Consider the following 15,710-nt stretch of genomic DNA (forward strand, 5'->3'; position numbering starts at 1 on the left):
CAGGCCTAAACAGTTTGTCATTCAGTATAATGTTAATCTGAATCTTCCAAAGTAGTATTTAGAGAAAAGCTCTCCAGCTTTTCTCTCTTATCTGCGATGAATTCACGTTGAATATTGAGATCATAACTGGTGCAGTCATTGGTCACAGAATCAGGTACAGAGCAGATTTTTACCTTAAAGCTTTTTTGCATGGAAACATGGTTCTGATTTGCTTTCAAAGGTTTGCTGGAACCTCTGTAAGCGAACACTGACGTTTTCAAGTGTCGGTGTATCTTCAAGAGAGAAGTTATTATTAAGCAACTTAATGACAAAAATGTACTCAGAATAATCCTAAGCATACAAATTTTGTTAAAGGAAAAAAAAATTAGGCCTGGATTAAGCTACATCCTTGCCAAAAATAAATAAAAAATCATACATTTATCAAACACAAAATGCTTGTATACTCATGCCCGGCCAGTAGGTGGTGATAATGTTCATATTATCAAAACATCAAGGGAATACAAAGAAAGATGAATCTGAGCCTTGATGGTAGGTCCTCCTAAACAATTATTTTGATAATTTTCTCTCAATAACAAACTCTTTCAGCAACTAAAAATAGAAGTAAGTTTATTTAAAAGATCAAATCTGTCAAAACTACATAGTGGCAAGTATTTACAAAGTAGGTTGTAGTGTCATATATTAACCACAATCTCTGTTTGTGTGTATTAATTTTAATGACTATAGATTAAAACTATTAATTAATTTGCTATGGATACGACAACGTTACATAACACTTTTACTGTTACATTGTCACTGTGACATTTATATATTTTTTATTTTTTATTTTAATGAAAGCGCATACAGTTAAACAGCAATACGGCAATTGGGTTTCCAGTCAGTTTATTATGGTTATTTCGAGTGTGTGTGTGTCTGTGTGTGTGTGTGTGTGTTTAGGTGTGTCTTCATTCATCTTGGTATTCTTACTGCGAAAAGGTAAATACGTAATAATAATCTCTTTCAATGGATGGTAGTTTGAACTGCATTAGTACACAGTTTTAAGGAAATATAATATGACAGGTCATGGGGGGGGGGGTTGTAAATACTCACCTCTGCCATTTTGCTTCCTGACAGCAGGTGTGCGCAGACAAAACATTCCCCCAGAGGGTTTGTTCACGACTCATTAGCTCTGAGACTGCACCATTAAAAGAAAGGAAGTGGATCTAAATGCGGTGTTGGTCCATCGTTCATGTTGTTGGTTTGTGGTTCGGTAACAGTGTAGGTCTACAGTCTTCCACTGACCGCATTCTGAAGCTTGTTTATTGCTACCGTTTGACCAAGCAGCAGTCCAGCTCTTTTTTTCTCCTTAGTTCAGGTAAGACGCTTCTAAAGTTGTCCTTGGTCCTACAGCTGCGTAACAACAGAAACTCACAGTTGAAGCTTATGTAATGGATACGACTGGCTCGTGAGCATATATTTGCGCTATTTGACATTTCGGAAATGAATTTGCATAATAAAACGTCAATTTCCGGGAGGGGGAAAAACTGTCATTTTTTGAAAAACAGTTTTGGTGCTATGATGATGAAGTGGGCTTTTTTTCTGTTTGGCCGTATCGAAATTAATGTATTCGGCAAAAATGCAGTGAAAACACTTTTTCCGCTTGACCTGAGTCACAAGATCAACAACCGGATGTCTCCGTTGGCGCAAACCACGAAGAAGAAGACATCAGGAAGTAGTTGGAGGATCGTGGCGCTGCATATATTTTTAACGACTCACCGCGCGAGCAAACTTATTTACTTATTTACGTGTGATTTTAATTGCGTTTCTTATGTAACGGAAACTCCGCAATTTCCGTAATTGTGTTTTTCCGATATTAACGGAATATTTACAAAGTTTTGCGTACATTTGTGATGGAAACGCAGCTGCTTGAACAATTCGCTCCTTTTAAAGTAACATTTTTATGGACTCTGTGATTGTTTGGCTGGAGAACGAAACAGTCAGCAGCCGTTAAGTGGACACAGCTTAACAATACGGCATTAAAACTGCACATGCATTTTAAATTATGTAATGTTCTAGTACCTGAAAGGAAGGATTATTGAGTGTTCGTTAGCTGTAAGCCATGAAAATAAATGATTGAATTCTATCAGTCAGTTCAATAACTCTACTAATATGTATCAAGTTTCACATTTTGAACTGAAACACTGAAAAAAAAAAATCAACGTTTTGATTTTAGTGTTACCTTAGCAAACCTGAAAGCAATGTTTTATAAGTTTGAATAAAGCAGTGGTAAAGTGGGACTGATGTAAATTAAATCCTTATCTAGATCATTTTTATAATACAAACATATCAAACTGGACAAGCCAGAAATTGAATTTATGCTCTCCACTTCTATCCCCGCACAGAGCAAAGCATATTAGTTTGTACTGGTCGCCATCTGAGGAAGGGAGGTTAATTCATTCAGACTTTACTGAAAAATTATTTCTACAAATTTGTTTTTCAACCATCGAGGAGCTCTTTGTACACCATAGCCTTCAGATCTGTGAGGAGCTTGACATTTTTTGCATGAGCTTTTGCGTTTCATGTCAAAAAAAGCCACAGATTTTCTCCAGCTTTTTCCCCCCTCTGGTGTGTTTTCTACAGTGGTGTTTCTGCCGGTAAACGTCTCCTCGGTGTCTCTTCTCTTCACCCACATTTCAACCCCGCGCTTTGTTTTTGTTCACCTGAGACGCTGCTGTGTTTTCCCCAGATGCAGAGAGAGCTGGACAAAAACATATCGAAAGAACTGAGACACGGTAAGCGCAGCTCCTCCTCCTCCTTCTCCATCTCGAAGCGTGCGGTAAGGAGCCTCGGCAGGTGTTAACCGTGGGCCCTCTCTCAGCCACAGCGGAGCTGGACGCCGCCTCGGCCCGCCTGTCCCCGGTGGGCTCCGCCTCCAGGGTGGAGCTGGACCCCCTGAGCTGGGCCACGCAGCAGTATTTGGAGGTGCTGAAGAAGAACCGTAGGATCTGACCGCAGGTTTCCATTCGCCACCAGAAAACTCTAAAGCCAAGACCAAGAAGCTAACGCTTTTTTTTTTCCCCTTTTTTTTTTTTTAAAATCCTGTTGTCATGAAAGAAACAAACTTGACTGCATGTTGCACTTACGCCCCGCAACCTCACGGAGTGAGGGACGGACGGGACTCTGAACTAAAGACGACCTCAAGTGTTTGTTTTGCCGGCTGAAACTCTAGTTTTGATTTGTGAATTTTGGTGTTTTGGAATTGCCGCTTTTAAGTGTTTGTATTTATCATCATTTTTGCCAATTTATGACATTTGGTACATGCCATCCAATGGTGCAATATCTGTGTTAATACTAATATAGAGTTGTGTCCTTCTCGGTTTATTTGTTCTTTTATGTAATGAACAGTATATACTTGAACATGACAAGCTGGAATGCTCTCCGGCTATAAAATCAGGGTCACCACTGTTTTACATTTCAGCTTGTTGTTGGTTTGATGAAAGGGACAGCCGGTTTATATTTTGTTCCATTATTTTCTTGTTGTTTCATGTTATCTTAAAATACTGTAAAAAAAAAAAAAAACATATATATACATATATATATATGTTCTATATATAAATATACAGAAAGGTTTTTAAAGTAACGTTTCATTCGCTGCAACAACAGTGGAATCAAAAGTTTGTATTCTGAATATATTAGTATGTAAAAGTGAATAAATGAAAAGCTATATGGCGCATTCATGACGGATTTGTTTTCAACATTTTCTACCAAAATACAGCGTTTGTTTTAATGTAATCTATTCCAATATGGGATTCACTTAACTCGTGTTTACAGTTAAGGAGAAGCTATAGAACGATGGACAGCAAATCCATCTGAAAAATGACCCGAGCTGCTCAGATCTTACAGCAAAGCATTCCCAAACCGTGACACAGTGTCTGTGCATCCTTAAAACGTCTTAAATTAATTATTCTAAAATTAAGGCCTTAAAATGTCTTAAATTCACTGAGAATGTGTATGTTGGCCTTAAATACGTCTTAAATTTGGTTTCTTATTCTGGCGGGACTTTTCTGTCAAGTAAAGGTTTGTTCATTACGTTCCTCAGTAACTAGCTGCTCATATACTCTTGCTAGCTAGCTTTTTTTCCCCTGTGTGTAGTTTTAATAGTGTGAATGCAGTAGGTATTCACACTCTTGTTTTCCTTTATTATTATTATTATTATTATTATTATGGTTGCTTCTGTACACTTTTAGCCACACTTCTTCTCCTGCATACTTTGTGCCATTTTCACCATTCAACTTTTATACTATTCAGCATGCTCTCGTAATGCCGGCTATATTTTTTGGTATTCATAACCTTCATACTTTTTATAATATTCAGCTTTTTATGAATTTTTAATCCCCATGGAAGTGAATGGAAAAACAGGAACAGCTCCCTCTGCTGGCAGACTTGAGACTTAGGCATATGCTGCTTAAGGGAACAATGTAGCCTGTGCTACGTCTACTGCTGTTCCAACACCAGCACAACAGGACCAGCTCCCTCCTGTGGCAGAGTTGAGAATGACAATATAAACTGAGTTTTACAGTTAGTTTTAGCTTTTACATGGGTTTTTTGACTCAGCAAGTCACTGTAGGTCAACATGCTAGCGGTAGCCTAGATGCTGCTAGCATTACTGTTTTAGCTAGCTCTAGCTTTGTATTTACATTGGGTTTTTCACATTGCATGAAATGTGTTACTGTGATTCAACATGCTAGTGGTCTCCGAGATGCTATAATTAGTATTTTAGCATCTCGGCTTCAAACACTTTTGCCATTTTTACCAAAAGCATTCAGCATTCACACTTGCATTTTCGCAGGAAGTGCACACTTTCTAGTTTGTCTTAAATTTCAGTCAAGCTGGCATTAAAAAGTTTTAAATTTGACTTGCTAAAACCTGCACCTATACCTTGCAACACTTCCAGCTCTATGATTCACAGTTGGGATTTTTTTTTTGTTTTTTTGTCTTTTCTTTTCTTGGAATACAGCCTTTGGTTTGTACCAAACATGCACTCCTGGTCACACACGTGACCTCTGGTCTCTGTTATGTTGTCCAAACAGATGTTTTGGACACAACAATGTTATTCTAGAAGTCCTGAACTTTATTTGTCGTCTTTGGCCCGTTTTGTCTGAATGTTTTCATCGCTTTAGCACCGTTCACAGATAGAAATCGGATTACACAAACATCACACGTATTTAAAAAAATTAAGTTAAAAAAAACCCCAAATGCTGAAGATAATTTTAAAAGAAAATATAATATTTAAAGAGATCTTTGGGGAAAAAGCATAAGATTGTCTTCAGCTGCTGTATAAATGAATCCAGATTTTTTTTTAGACAACGTAAAACCCCACAGGGCATCGTAATATTTTATTTATTTATTTTAAATGCATAACGTACATGTAATTCTGCACTAATATTACTGAAGATACTTATGTCATATTCAGTGAAAATACAAGTTCAAATAATCAACAAGCGAGAACAAATCCTCAGTTTTTAATTTGTTCCCTTCATGTCTGGGGGGGATTCGCCCTGATCCTCCAGCGGCTGTGCGCAAAACCCGCTGAAAAGTCGCAGGTTGGTGTCGTTGCAAATGAAAGACGCCGCTCGCCATCAAGCCTGGATGCGCCACCGTCTTCAACCCTAACTCTCATTAGCTGTGTTTTGATGTTCTTTGTATTAAAAAAAAAAAAAAAAAAAAACACCCGCCCCTCTCCTCTTCTCCTCCCACGCTCGCAAACATGCGACGCCTGACGGTTTGCGCCGCTTTGGAAACAATTTTCCTCTCCTATTAAGACGAGACAGCGTGTTTATGATCGCCCCCCTCTGGTGCGTCTCTCCAAGGCTTTGATCCGTCAGCCTCGAATTGTAAGATATTCAAATCTAGTTACTTTTATTTTTGTTTCCTTTGTAGCAGATGGGCACATCTGACAGACTGACTATTATGTGTTTTTATTCCCCCACCACCTCCCACCCGTTTTTTTATTATTATTTTTATGCAGACGCCACTTCGTACCGCGCACATCAACCTTGTTTTGATTGAAGAGGTTGCTGCCGTTGTCACGCAGCTTTGGAGGCAGGCGAGAATACAAATAGGCAGAAACTGAATAAAGAGGAGCGTGTTTTACTTTATTATTTAATAAAAAAGATAGCTCGGGTTGAAAGCAACCTGCTCTTCATTAGGTCGTCGTCTGTCTTGTCGTCTCAGACTTCCTGTCCAACAAGATGTCTGTGTGAAACCTCGAGAATGCATGATGAGATTGTGATTGCAGCAGGATCATTTATTATTATATTATATCCATCATTTCTTTTAATCTTGCTTAAAAAAAAAAAATCTAATTATCCTACCCTTGTTTTGGCGCCCCTGTGCGTCGCATACAGTCCGTTTTTTCCACTTTTTGCGCCACTGCTCTAAACTTTGGCGTTTTCACATACATTTGAACTGAACACAAATGGCTCAGATGTGCGTAAAGTTTCATCCACTGACCTCAAGCAGAAGGTCTATTACTTTAAATCAAAGGCATTACACTTCCAGTGTTGGAAGATTACAGGTTTGACTCCTTCCTGCGCTCCTCTTTTTTCTTTCTTTCTTTCTTTCTTTTACAGCTAAAGAACAGGACAAACACAAAACCTGTCATCTCTCGCTTTAATCCCCTCTCGCGTGTGTCAAATAAGGCACTTTTAACCATAAAGAAGATGCTTATTGTCTCCAGATCTCTGAGAGGATCTGAGCGAGCTTCAATAGAAAGCGGTGACGCGCGGCGACAGCAGCGACGCGGCGTAAACAGCCAAAAATAAACCCTTAAGCGCCGCTGTCAACGTCTGCGCGGTGGAGCAAAAGAGGCTCGTTTAAATCACGCTTTAGAGCAAGTGAATCAGATTTAGGCGTCTCCGTGGCCCACAATGCATTTGGGTTCCGCTGCGGGGGGGGGGGGGGGGGGGGGACAACGGATATCTAATTTAGAGCGCGGCGGACGGGCGGCGTGAAATAAGCGCTCAGGTTTGTTCCACTTGTCAGCCTGGATTTGTTCTGACCTGCAGCTGCTGCACTGCAACAGATGCAGCAGGCAGACGTGACCACGAGTCTGCGGCACGTTTCCTCGCAAAAGAACTTTGAATTATTTCTGATTTTTATTTATTTTATTTTTTTTTCACGTTTCAACCACAAACTTCCAGTCATTTTATTGGGATTTTAAGTGACGGCACAACGTAGACATCACCTGCGTAATCGTCAGGGCTGCAACAAAACAGTTCTATTAATAATCGAGTACTCTGTTGATTGTTTTGGACGATTAATCGATTAGTCAAACAACAGCAGACGTCCTATTAACCACTCGAGCCTTTTTTATTTATTTATACAATATCTGAAATACATTCAAAGATACAGCGAATAAAAATCATTTCATTGCTTTTAAAAAACTTTTTTTTACTGCTTAAAATGCAACAATGTGGCAATCAGAGCAGCCAAGAAGCAAAAACTGCTAATAACGTTCAAAGCGCGGCCCTTTCTGCTCCGCGTCTGTCTGAGCCCGTTTATTGGCTAGTTTCTGGATTAACGGATCAATAATTAAAAAGCTAAGAGTGCTTAATAGGAGATGTTTTTCTTTGCTTTAGAGGATTTGATCCGAGTGACGCTAAAATGTTGCCTGTTATGTTGCGGGTCAAATTGACCCGTTTTAAAGATAAAAATATTTTTTTAAATAGTTGGAAGTATTTTTTTTTTTTTTTTTTGCATGAAACTTTTTCTATTTGTCTTAATAGGTTCTCTCTACAAATGAATCGAAAATGTATTCATTTTACACATTTGTACCACATGGGTCTACTTTTTCCATAGATACTGCTCGGGTCAATTGGACCCGGCAGTCAGGTTAAAGTGCAAAAAAAATATTTAAAAAAATGTCCAATTCTATATGTTTCCTTGCAGCTATGAACCATATTTCACCACACACACACAAACACACACACTTTCTCACTACTCTCTTTACTTCACTAGGAAACTGCGAGAAAGCAGAAAGTGTTCATACAACTTTTGACGGGAATCGTTTCTGTTCCCGTGGGGAAACTCCACCCACACTGAGTGGAGACTCAGCAGAAGTGGAGGGAAACATAAATACTCTCTGCATGACTCATTTATCTTGATTTTAATGACCCAGAACAGTACGTGTGTCTCAAGTTCAATTATAAAGATCACCCATTGAAAAAAGAATAATAAAGTGTAATATAATTTTTTTTTTACCAAAGATCAATTTCAAGAAAATTATTGTTTTTTTGTATCTAGGTTTTTTTTCATAAAAAAATGTAAATTCCATTTTTTTATGTCCAAATGAGTAAATGAGCAGGTTGTCGTCATTGGTCCTTAATTTCTGAGAAATAAAAATAACATCACTGCACAAATATTGATTGAAATGGTTAGTATTGGAGTTAATAATCAGACACAAAAATGTTTTGGAGGAAGTATGTGGTTTCTGACACTATTGCATGATTAAACACTCCCCAAACATTATTGCTGTGCCTCAGAACCAAAACAACAGGAGGGTTAAATAATGGAAGCCGTTTGTTTGTTATTTTTTTGTACGGTTTTACCCAGTTGCTCTCTCAAATATGTTGTTTTTTTGGAGGGGGGGGGATTGCAAATGACCATTTTTTGAGTTTGATTAGTCGAAGTAGCAATTAATCAATAGTTAAATTAACTCACGATTACTTCAACAAATGATTGAATCACGATTAATCACGATTAATCGTCTCAGCTCCAGTAATTCTCACCATTTTCAGTTCTGGATCAGACAAAGAGACTTTCCGCTCATCGGCGGGTCAGTTCAGGCATGTCCGCCGTCCCCGTCCCCCCCGGGGGGCTCAGCTGCGGTGGCAGATCTCGCAGCAGTCCAGGCAGAACTCCAGGAACTCGACGGGCTCACAGCAGGACTCGAACAGCACCGAGTGGCAGTGGGCGGGACATCCCAGCTCTTCGCCGGGCGCGTCGCGGGCGGCCGCGCAGCAGAGGCAGCAGGAGGAGCAGAGGCAGCAGGAGGAGCAGGCCTCCAGCAGGCCCAGCAGCACCACCGAGAACTGGCACCACAGGCACGCCAGCAGCAGCCCCAAGCACGAGTCTGCGGGCGACACGACACGAGGATGAAGATGACTTGAGTCTGATGTCCCATAAAAGGCTTTTTTTATTTTATTTTATTTTTTTTATGTGTGTGTGTGTGTGTGTGTGTGTGTGTGTGTTCTCAAAAACAGGGGATTAGCGACTCTATTAACCCAAATTAATCTCCCGCATTTGTTTGTTTGCGGTGTCAAGCGAAACTTCAAAGAGGAAAATCTTGTGTTTACTTAATCACAGCTTTGTTCGGTCCTCCAGGGAAAATGGAAAAAAAGAAAAACCCACAGAGGCTTTCAGGGCTAAAAGAACAAAACAACAAAAAGAAAAAAACAATCAGGAGGAAGCTGTCACATGATAATTGCTCTGCTGCCCAAATTAGGCACAGACCAAATTGCATACGTTGACCTCGTCTGTGTGCTGCGGTGCGCGTCTTGGGTTCCTCCTGTATTCGTTTATTTTATTTATTAATTTATTTATTTTCATCTGTGCGAGGACAAATGAGAGCGAGCTGATGCAAATCCAGATGTTTTATCCTGTTTACTGAAGGGAGCCAAGGGTAAAACAAAAAAAGGAAAAAAGGAAAGAAATGGAGGTGTCAGAATTCCCTGCGGAGTCGGGCTCAACATTTTCCTGCCTATTGCGCTGATTTATACGCACCCCACATATAACTCATGCTAATGGACGCGTGTAGATGAAATGGAGGCGTTGTGTGTCGCTCCAGAATTGGTTTGATGCGGCGCTTCACAGAGATGGCGGCGTGAACCCACCGGTAGACACGCAGGAGACAGAAGGGAAGCAAATGGACTTCGGAAAACTTTCTGTCCGGAAAGTTTGGCGTTTGGTTGAAATACGACTGAACGAACAAGACAAAGGCCGACTTTGAAGATTTTACCGCTGGGCTCAAAGAATAAATCAGTTATTTTGTTTGACGTTTTTTGGCGGCTGGGAACATTTGGTGTTTTTATCGGGATTTTCACGCGACAGGCCAACAGGAAGTAGAATAGTGGAACGTGTTTATGCTGCGCGCGGCCTCAGATTTTGACCTGAGGGAAGCTGCCGCCCTTCCCCAAACACACCTTCTTCAAATCAGACCGAATTGGTGTCGAATGTTTGTGCTGCGTTTGTGCAGCAAAACAATTCGTTTGTGCCGCTGTCATTTTAAAGATATTAAGAAATGTTTCCAGAGGTCACGAAGGGTCAACCAGCCCCACTATTGTCTTCACATCAGACAGAATTGGTGTCAATCAACTCGTTTGTGCAGCAAAAAGTTTTGTTTGTGCTGCTTTGGTTCTGAAGATATTAATAAAAAAATGTTAGTTTTTTTTTTTCCATTTTTTTCTCCGAAGAGTTTTTGCGGCGCTAGTGGCTCGTATTTTTTGCAACAGTAGGCAGAGGCAAAGGTCGCCGGGACCGGGAGTTGAACCCGCGACGTCCGCGTCGAGGGCTAAGGCCTCCAAACGTTAATCAAAGTTTAAAGGTAATTTTGATTTAGTAAAAGTGTGTGTGTGGATGGGGAGAGGACCGGGGGTGGGGGAGACCAGTTGACCTTTAAACCTTCATTAATATCTTCAAAGCCAAAGCTGCACAAACATTTGACACCAATTCTGTCTGATTTGAAGAAGGTGGGGGGGAGGGGAGGAGGCAACTTCCCTCAGGTCAAGTAGCAAGCCGAGAGGTGTGTCATGCATCCATTACCAGACCCCTTTGTTAAACTCGGGTGGATTAAGGTGGCTACTTTGACTAGGCCATTCAATTAGACGAGTATAGATGAGTCTGTCCACATCTTCTCCAGTTTCATTCAACTTCTAAATTCTTATTGAGAGTTTAACTTTTTTTTTAATTTGCTTTTTTTTTTTAATGTCGATCTGTTTAAACAGGACGTGCGGTTTTTGCCTGCAGATCCGGGAGCAGGTCGGTCGGGTCGGGGCCCACTTCTCTTGCTTCGGCTCCTGTCGCCGCGTGCCGACGCCGCTGAGCCCTGCGGCCGGCTCTGGGGCCGCGAGGCAGGTCCCGGTCTGCTCTGCGGGACGGGGAGGCCGCATCGGGGACACGTCGGACTCGGAAGGTCACGCCGAGGCGTCTCCGACACGCCGCGGTCCCCTGAGGCCTTCGTCAGGGGGGCTGGAGCCGGCAGAGGCTGGGCTGAGGCACACAGACAGACGCGGGTCATGCGGCAGCAAGAGGAGATTGAGATGCTCTTCGTTTATTAGATAGATCTCGAAGAAGACCAAACTTCTTCTTTTGTGATACTAAAGACACACTTAGTGAAAGTGAAAGTGTTGGGTCTACAGTCACAAGAACCCAAAACTAGAAGAAGATCAAGGGTTGTGAAGGGTTAATTTTACTGTAATTAAGTCGTTTTCAGAAGGTAACCTTGTCTTACCTGAAAGTTATTTTGTAATCTGCTGTTTCCTAACAACAACAACTCGAAGTGGGTAAATGCTCAGCCGGGCCGTGGTGTCTACGAGGATAATCAGCGTAATCGGTCCAAACGCAAATGCAGCATTTCCATCTAAAACCATGGCTGCTTTTTCCTTTGTTATCCGAAATAAAAGCAACAACACAACTTAACAAACATCTTGCGCTTTCTTCTCAGCAGACGTGCAACTTTAACAAAGCAGGACGAGCAGCGTGTGAACGGCGTGAACCGTTTCCACTGCGGCGCCGCTGCAAATGAGCTCAGCGCTCCAGGTATTTCCTCCGGTACCGGGGGGGGGGTCGCTCGCTCAAAGGAAATCCTCGGCTGAAAGCTCAGTCAGCTGAGAGGTCGGATTGTGTTTGCACTCAATGTTGGAGGCGAAGCTCGGCCGAAGAGGGAGCAGGTTTGCGACAGCAATCTTAAAACGCCGTCCTTCTCCCGCTCACTTTTGAAAATGTTCTCTGCTCTCCTTCACTGAAGAGATTCACGAAAAGCTGGGCTGAATTTTATGTTTGTGTTTTATAGATTTTCACAGAAAGAAGATGATAGATTTTTATTTGGGGGGGGGGAGAGGTAATTTCCCACTTTGTTTTCTAAAATGAATAATGTTTCTCCAAAGCTTTCAATCAATCAATAATGAAAGCACATTGTATTGCTTTGCACTTGATATTTGCTGTATAAAAAAAACTAGTTTTACACGAGTTGTTAAGTCTTTCAGGTCTAATGTGTTTGATAAAATAATGACAGATTTAACTGATTCACACAGAATGTAGCCCATTTTTATTTGTAACTGATTTAATGAGTAATTTTTTAATTATTTTTTCAAATTTGGTACTCTTTACCCTCCATACCGGATCAGTGAGTTGTTTAAAAATTAAGTCGTGGAAAACTCAGATAAGCATAAAACTATTTATTAAGAAAAATGTGATTTTTAAAAAAAGAAATTTTTTACAACCGTCTGTGACTGTAGATAAAATGTATTTTGTATCTGTATTATGTTCTAAATCCCACCATAACTAATTTAGAATTACAACAGGATGAACTCAAACTGAGAGATTAAAAGTGAACAAAATGAACCATGACAAAAAAATATAACAAACAAAAGGAAGAACTAGTAAATACATGAAAATAATAAGAGCGTTACATGATAAGTAAATAAAAGGGAGAGAAATGCAACAGAAACCAGATAAACCCTAAATAGAAACAATTCTAATAACGATGATTCATTTAAAAGACGTTTTCAGGCTATATTTAATAGTTTTTTGAAAGAAATGGATAGCAATTTGCTATAAGCATTTCAGAACTGGACCCTTTAATATAATAAAAAATTGACTATTTTTAGTTTTACAATATGGATGGTGGGGTTTATACCTTACTGCCATAAATTAGGTTTTAAAAGGCCCAAAAGATAAGACGAGACAGGGGTAAATTTTATATATCAAAACACAAGTTAAATATCTATTTGTATATATAAAAAAAATTTAGAATCCTGTTGACCAAATAAAAGGTGCTGATAGATCAAAACTACAGTTAGATGTCTTCATTATAACAACCTAAAATTAGATGATGAAAGTCAAAAATTTTACTAAATCAACATCCCCAAAATTGATCAAATCACAGCTGGAATAAAAACATAACCCGACCCTGATTCAGATTCAGCTTAAAACTTTTATTCTGAAAAAAAAAAGAAAAAAAAGTAAGACTTTTGTTTTAACGGCTTGCCTAACGTGACGCGCATTAAACCACAAACTGTCCAGTGAATTTAGATCAAAACAAAAACTTTGACAACAAGCAAACAAGTCTGCCGTTTATGAAGGCGCTTTTCCTTCAGGTTAGACCACCGGCACTTGCCTTCAGTCGGCCTCGTTTCCACGGACGCGTTTTCTCCCGGCGGCATGTTGGATTCGCAGCCCGCCGCTGCAGGACCTTCTGCAGCCTTTTGTCTGGAAAGGGCCAGGAAGCCCCGCAGCAACACCCAGCATGCTGACGTGAGTCACCGCCCGTGTGAGCTGCTCTGTGCCGGATTGTTTTCTGTGTTTGTTTGTGTTTTTTTTTTTTTTTTTTTTTTTGTTCGGCGCCTTAACAACACTCCCCTTCCCAGCTGACCCTGTGTGAGCCCCGGCCGCTTGTTAGCCGGGCCGGTCAGAGAGGTCGTCTCCTCATTTCTGCTTTCAGTCACCTAACACGGCGGAGGCACATGCCGCACAAGTGTGGTAATTAACAACAAGCACTAATAGCAACCAGGGAAGCGGTAATAGCACAAATATTATAAAAGAGAGGGAAAAAAACTTCTTAAATAGTCAACATAATATGGCCCAGATTTTCTTCGTGTCGGGAAATCAGTGAATGACCTATAATTATGTGAAACCAGTCTAAACTACTAACCTGCTAACCTTAGCATGTAAGCTAACTATAGCTCATACAATAATGTTTGTATGCTAAATACTACTACTAACCTGCTAACCATAGCATGCTAGCTAACTATAGCTCATACAATAATGTTTGCAGGCTAAATACTACTACTAACCTGCTAACCTTAGCATGTAAGCTAACTATAGCTCATACAATAATGTTTGTATGCTAAATACTACTACTAACCTGCTAACCTTAGCATGTTAGCTAACTAAATAATGTTTGTATGCTAAATAGATTTAAGTCAATGTCACTCAACATGCTTAAGTTAAGCTAACCGTAGCATTTTAGCTCATTATTTACATTAAGGTTAAACTTTGGCGACTTTAGAGAGTGAAAGCTAGCTAACCTTATAACTTACTACAACTTATTACCACCTAATCACATATGTGCAATTAACAACAGTCACTCCCACTGTTGCCAACTTAGCGGCTTTGTTGCTATAATTAGCGAGTTTTTCCGACAAAGATATCGGTGTCGGCCAAAATTGTAATGGGCAGGTCAAGCTTTTTGAAGAAAACTGCACTCGGTGCGCCCCTAAATCTCACTGTTACCGGCCCACTTTGGGGATCCTGGAGTGTGTAGCCCTGGGGATCCAAATAAACCAACAACCACGCCAACTTTATAGGCCTACATACCGTATTGTTGAATCACTGCTTTTAAATTTTTTGGGGGGAGGAGGGTTGGATTTTATGAGGTGAGCCAAACAAAACGTAGCGCATCACTGTGAAGTGAAAGGACGTTTTACTCAACCGTCTCTAACAGGTTTTCTTCTGGGATTTTCTTCCACCCCTGACCTGCTCCCCTGTCCCTCATCCCCACAGCATGATCCACCCACCAATTTCCACAGCGGAGACAGAGTGTTCAGCACGGTCCACTTCTTCCCCAAATTACTAAAACATTATAGGCCCGCAGTCAGTCCACCATTTTATTCCTGCGGATGACGAGCTCCTTGTTGAGCCGACTGGTCCCGTGAAGGACGGCATTGTTATTGTTCTATATGTCGATGAGCGGATGAACAAGCGACCAGCCTTTATGGATTGGCTGTTGGGGGCTGGGGAAATAAAATATGCTGTCAAAAAGTGCTGTACTTGACAACGTGTTGGTTGCGCACATCAAAGCAACACACAAACGAAGCTGCTGAAGTTGTCGAGCACAATGCTAACTCTCAGTCAGAGGCGGATGTCGGGCGGTGAGGCTGACGGCGAATCAAAGGCAAACATCTTATCGGCAAAGACAGTTACTGACATCAGTCGAGACAGGGAGCCGGGAAGCCTTTTGTTCCACAGCGAACAGACGCAACTTCACCCCGTCTCAGTGAGACAGTGTGATGCACTCTGGACAGTCTGTTCATCATTTTTATTTTTTCATTTATCTGTTTTGCGGAGGCGTCAGCCAAAATCGGAGCAAATTGACGCATCTTGAGAGACAAACAGAGACACACACACGCACCCCAACTGATGCTGTGATCTGAGTAAATCTGCGTTTTAGCTAACTTTACTCGAAGCTGTTATTTCTAAAATAGCATTTTTTTTCACGTAGAATCAGATTTTAAAAGGTTTTCTGAAGCGATTTGTTGTGTGTCATTACAAACACAAAGCACAAGAGGTCAGGACATTTGATTGGTCAGGGTTTTTTTCTTGGCAATGGTACAACTTATGAAAAAAAAAAACTATACGAGTTGAGCAGCAGAATGTTCAGGAGTTGCCAAATGTAAAACAAATAAGACCTTAGTATATATATATATATATATATTACCATCAATATTGACTGGATA

At 40.6% G+C, this 15,710-nt stretch overlaps 2 protein-coding genes across 5 annotated transcripts in view; one reads left to right on the plus strand and one right to left on the minus strand.

Annotated features, from left to right (window-relative positions):
- The window catches only part of LOC102220106 (ankyrin repeat domain-containing protein 26-like), a 33,231-nt gene extending 29,515 nt beyond the window's left edge, over window positions 1-3,716 (plus strand). For all 4 annotated transcript variants that reach the window (XM_023346881.1, XM_023346903.1, XM_023346893.1 and 1 more), the window contains 2 exons: window positions 2,723-2,768; window positions 2,855-3,716. In XM_023346881.1, coding sequence (XP_023202649.1) covers window positions 2,723-2,768; window positions 2,855-2,985 — 177 coding nt within the window. In that variant the 3' untranslated portion in view covers window positions 2,986-3,716. The remainder of the gene's footprint in view (window positions 1-2,722; window positions 2,769-2,854) is intronic.
- A 4,792-nt stretch (window positions 3,717-8,508) lies between these two features.
- On the minus strand, window positions 8,509-13,418 carry LOC111611833 (myoD family inhibitor domain-containing protein-like). The gene is made up of 3 exons (XM_023350135.1): window positions 13,373-13,418; window positions 10,996-11,244; window positions 8,509-9,109 (listed from the first exon to the last, which is right to left on the minus strand). Exons 1-3 carry the CDS (start codon window positions 13,416-13,418, stop codon window positions 8,856-8,858), a joined length of 549 nt encoding a protein of 182 aa, XP_023205903.1. The 3' UTR covers window positions 8,509-8,855.
- Window positions 13,419-15,710: the final 2,292 nt, after the last annotated feature.

This window comes from Xiphophorus maculatus, chromosome 2, assembly GCF_002775205.1.
Source record: "Xiphophorus maculatus strain JP 163 A chromosome 2, X_maculatus-5.0-male, whole genome shotgun sequence".
Taxonomy (NCBI): Eukaryota; Metazoa; Chordata; class Actinopteri; order Cyprinodontiformes; family Poeciliidae; genus Xiphophorus; species Xiphophorus maculatus.

What these genes read in the sequence shown, in the direction of transcription:
- LOC111611833 (XM_023350135.1), bottom strand. Translation starts at nt 13,418, where the DNA reads ATGCCGCCGGGAGAAAACGCGTCCGTGGAAACGAGGCCGACTGAAG. An exon ending in GGAAACGAGGCCGACTGAAG is followed by an intron (nt 11,245 to 13,372) that starts GCAAGTGCCGGT and finishes TGTGTGCCTCAG; the next exon opens with CCCAGCCTCTGCCGGCTCCA. An exon ending in ACCTGCTCCCGGATCTGCAG is followed by an intron (nt 9,110 to 10,995) that starts GCAAAAACCGCA and finishes TGTCGCCCGCAG; the next exon opens with ACTCGTGCTTGGGGCTGCTG.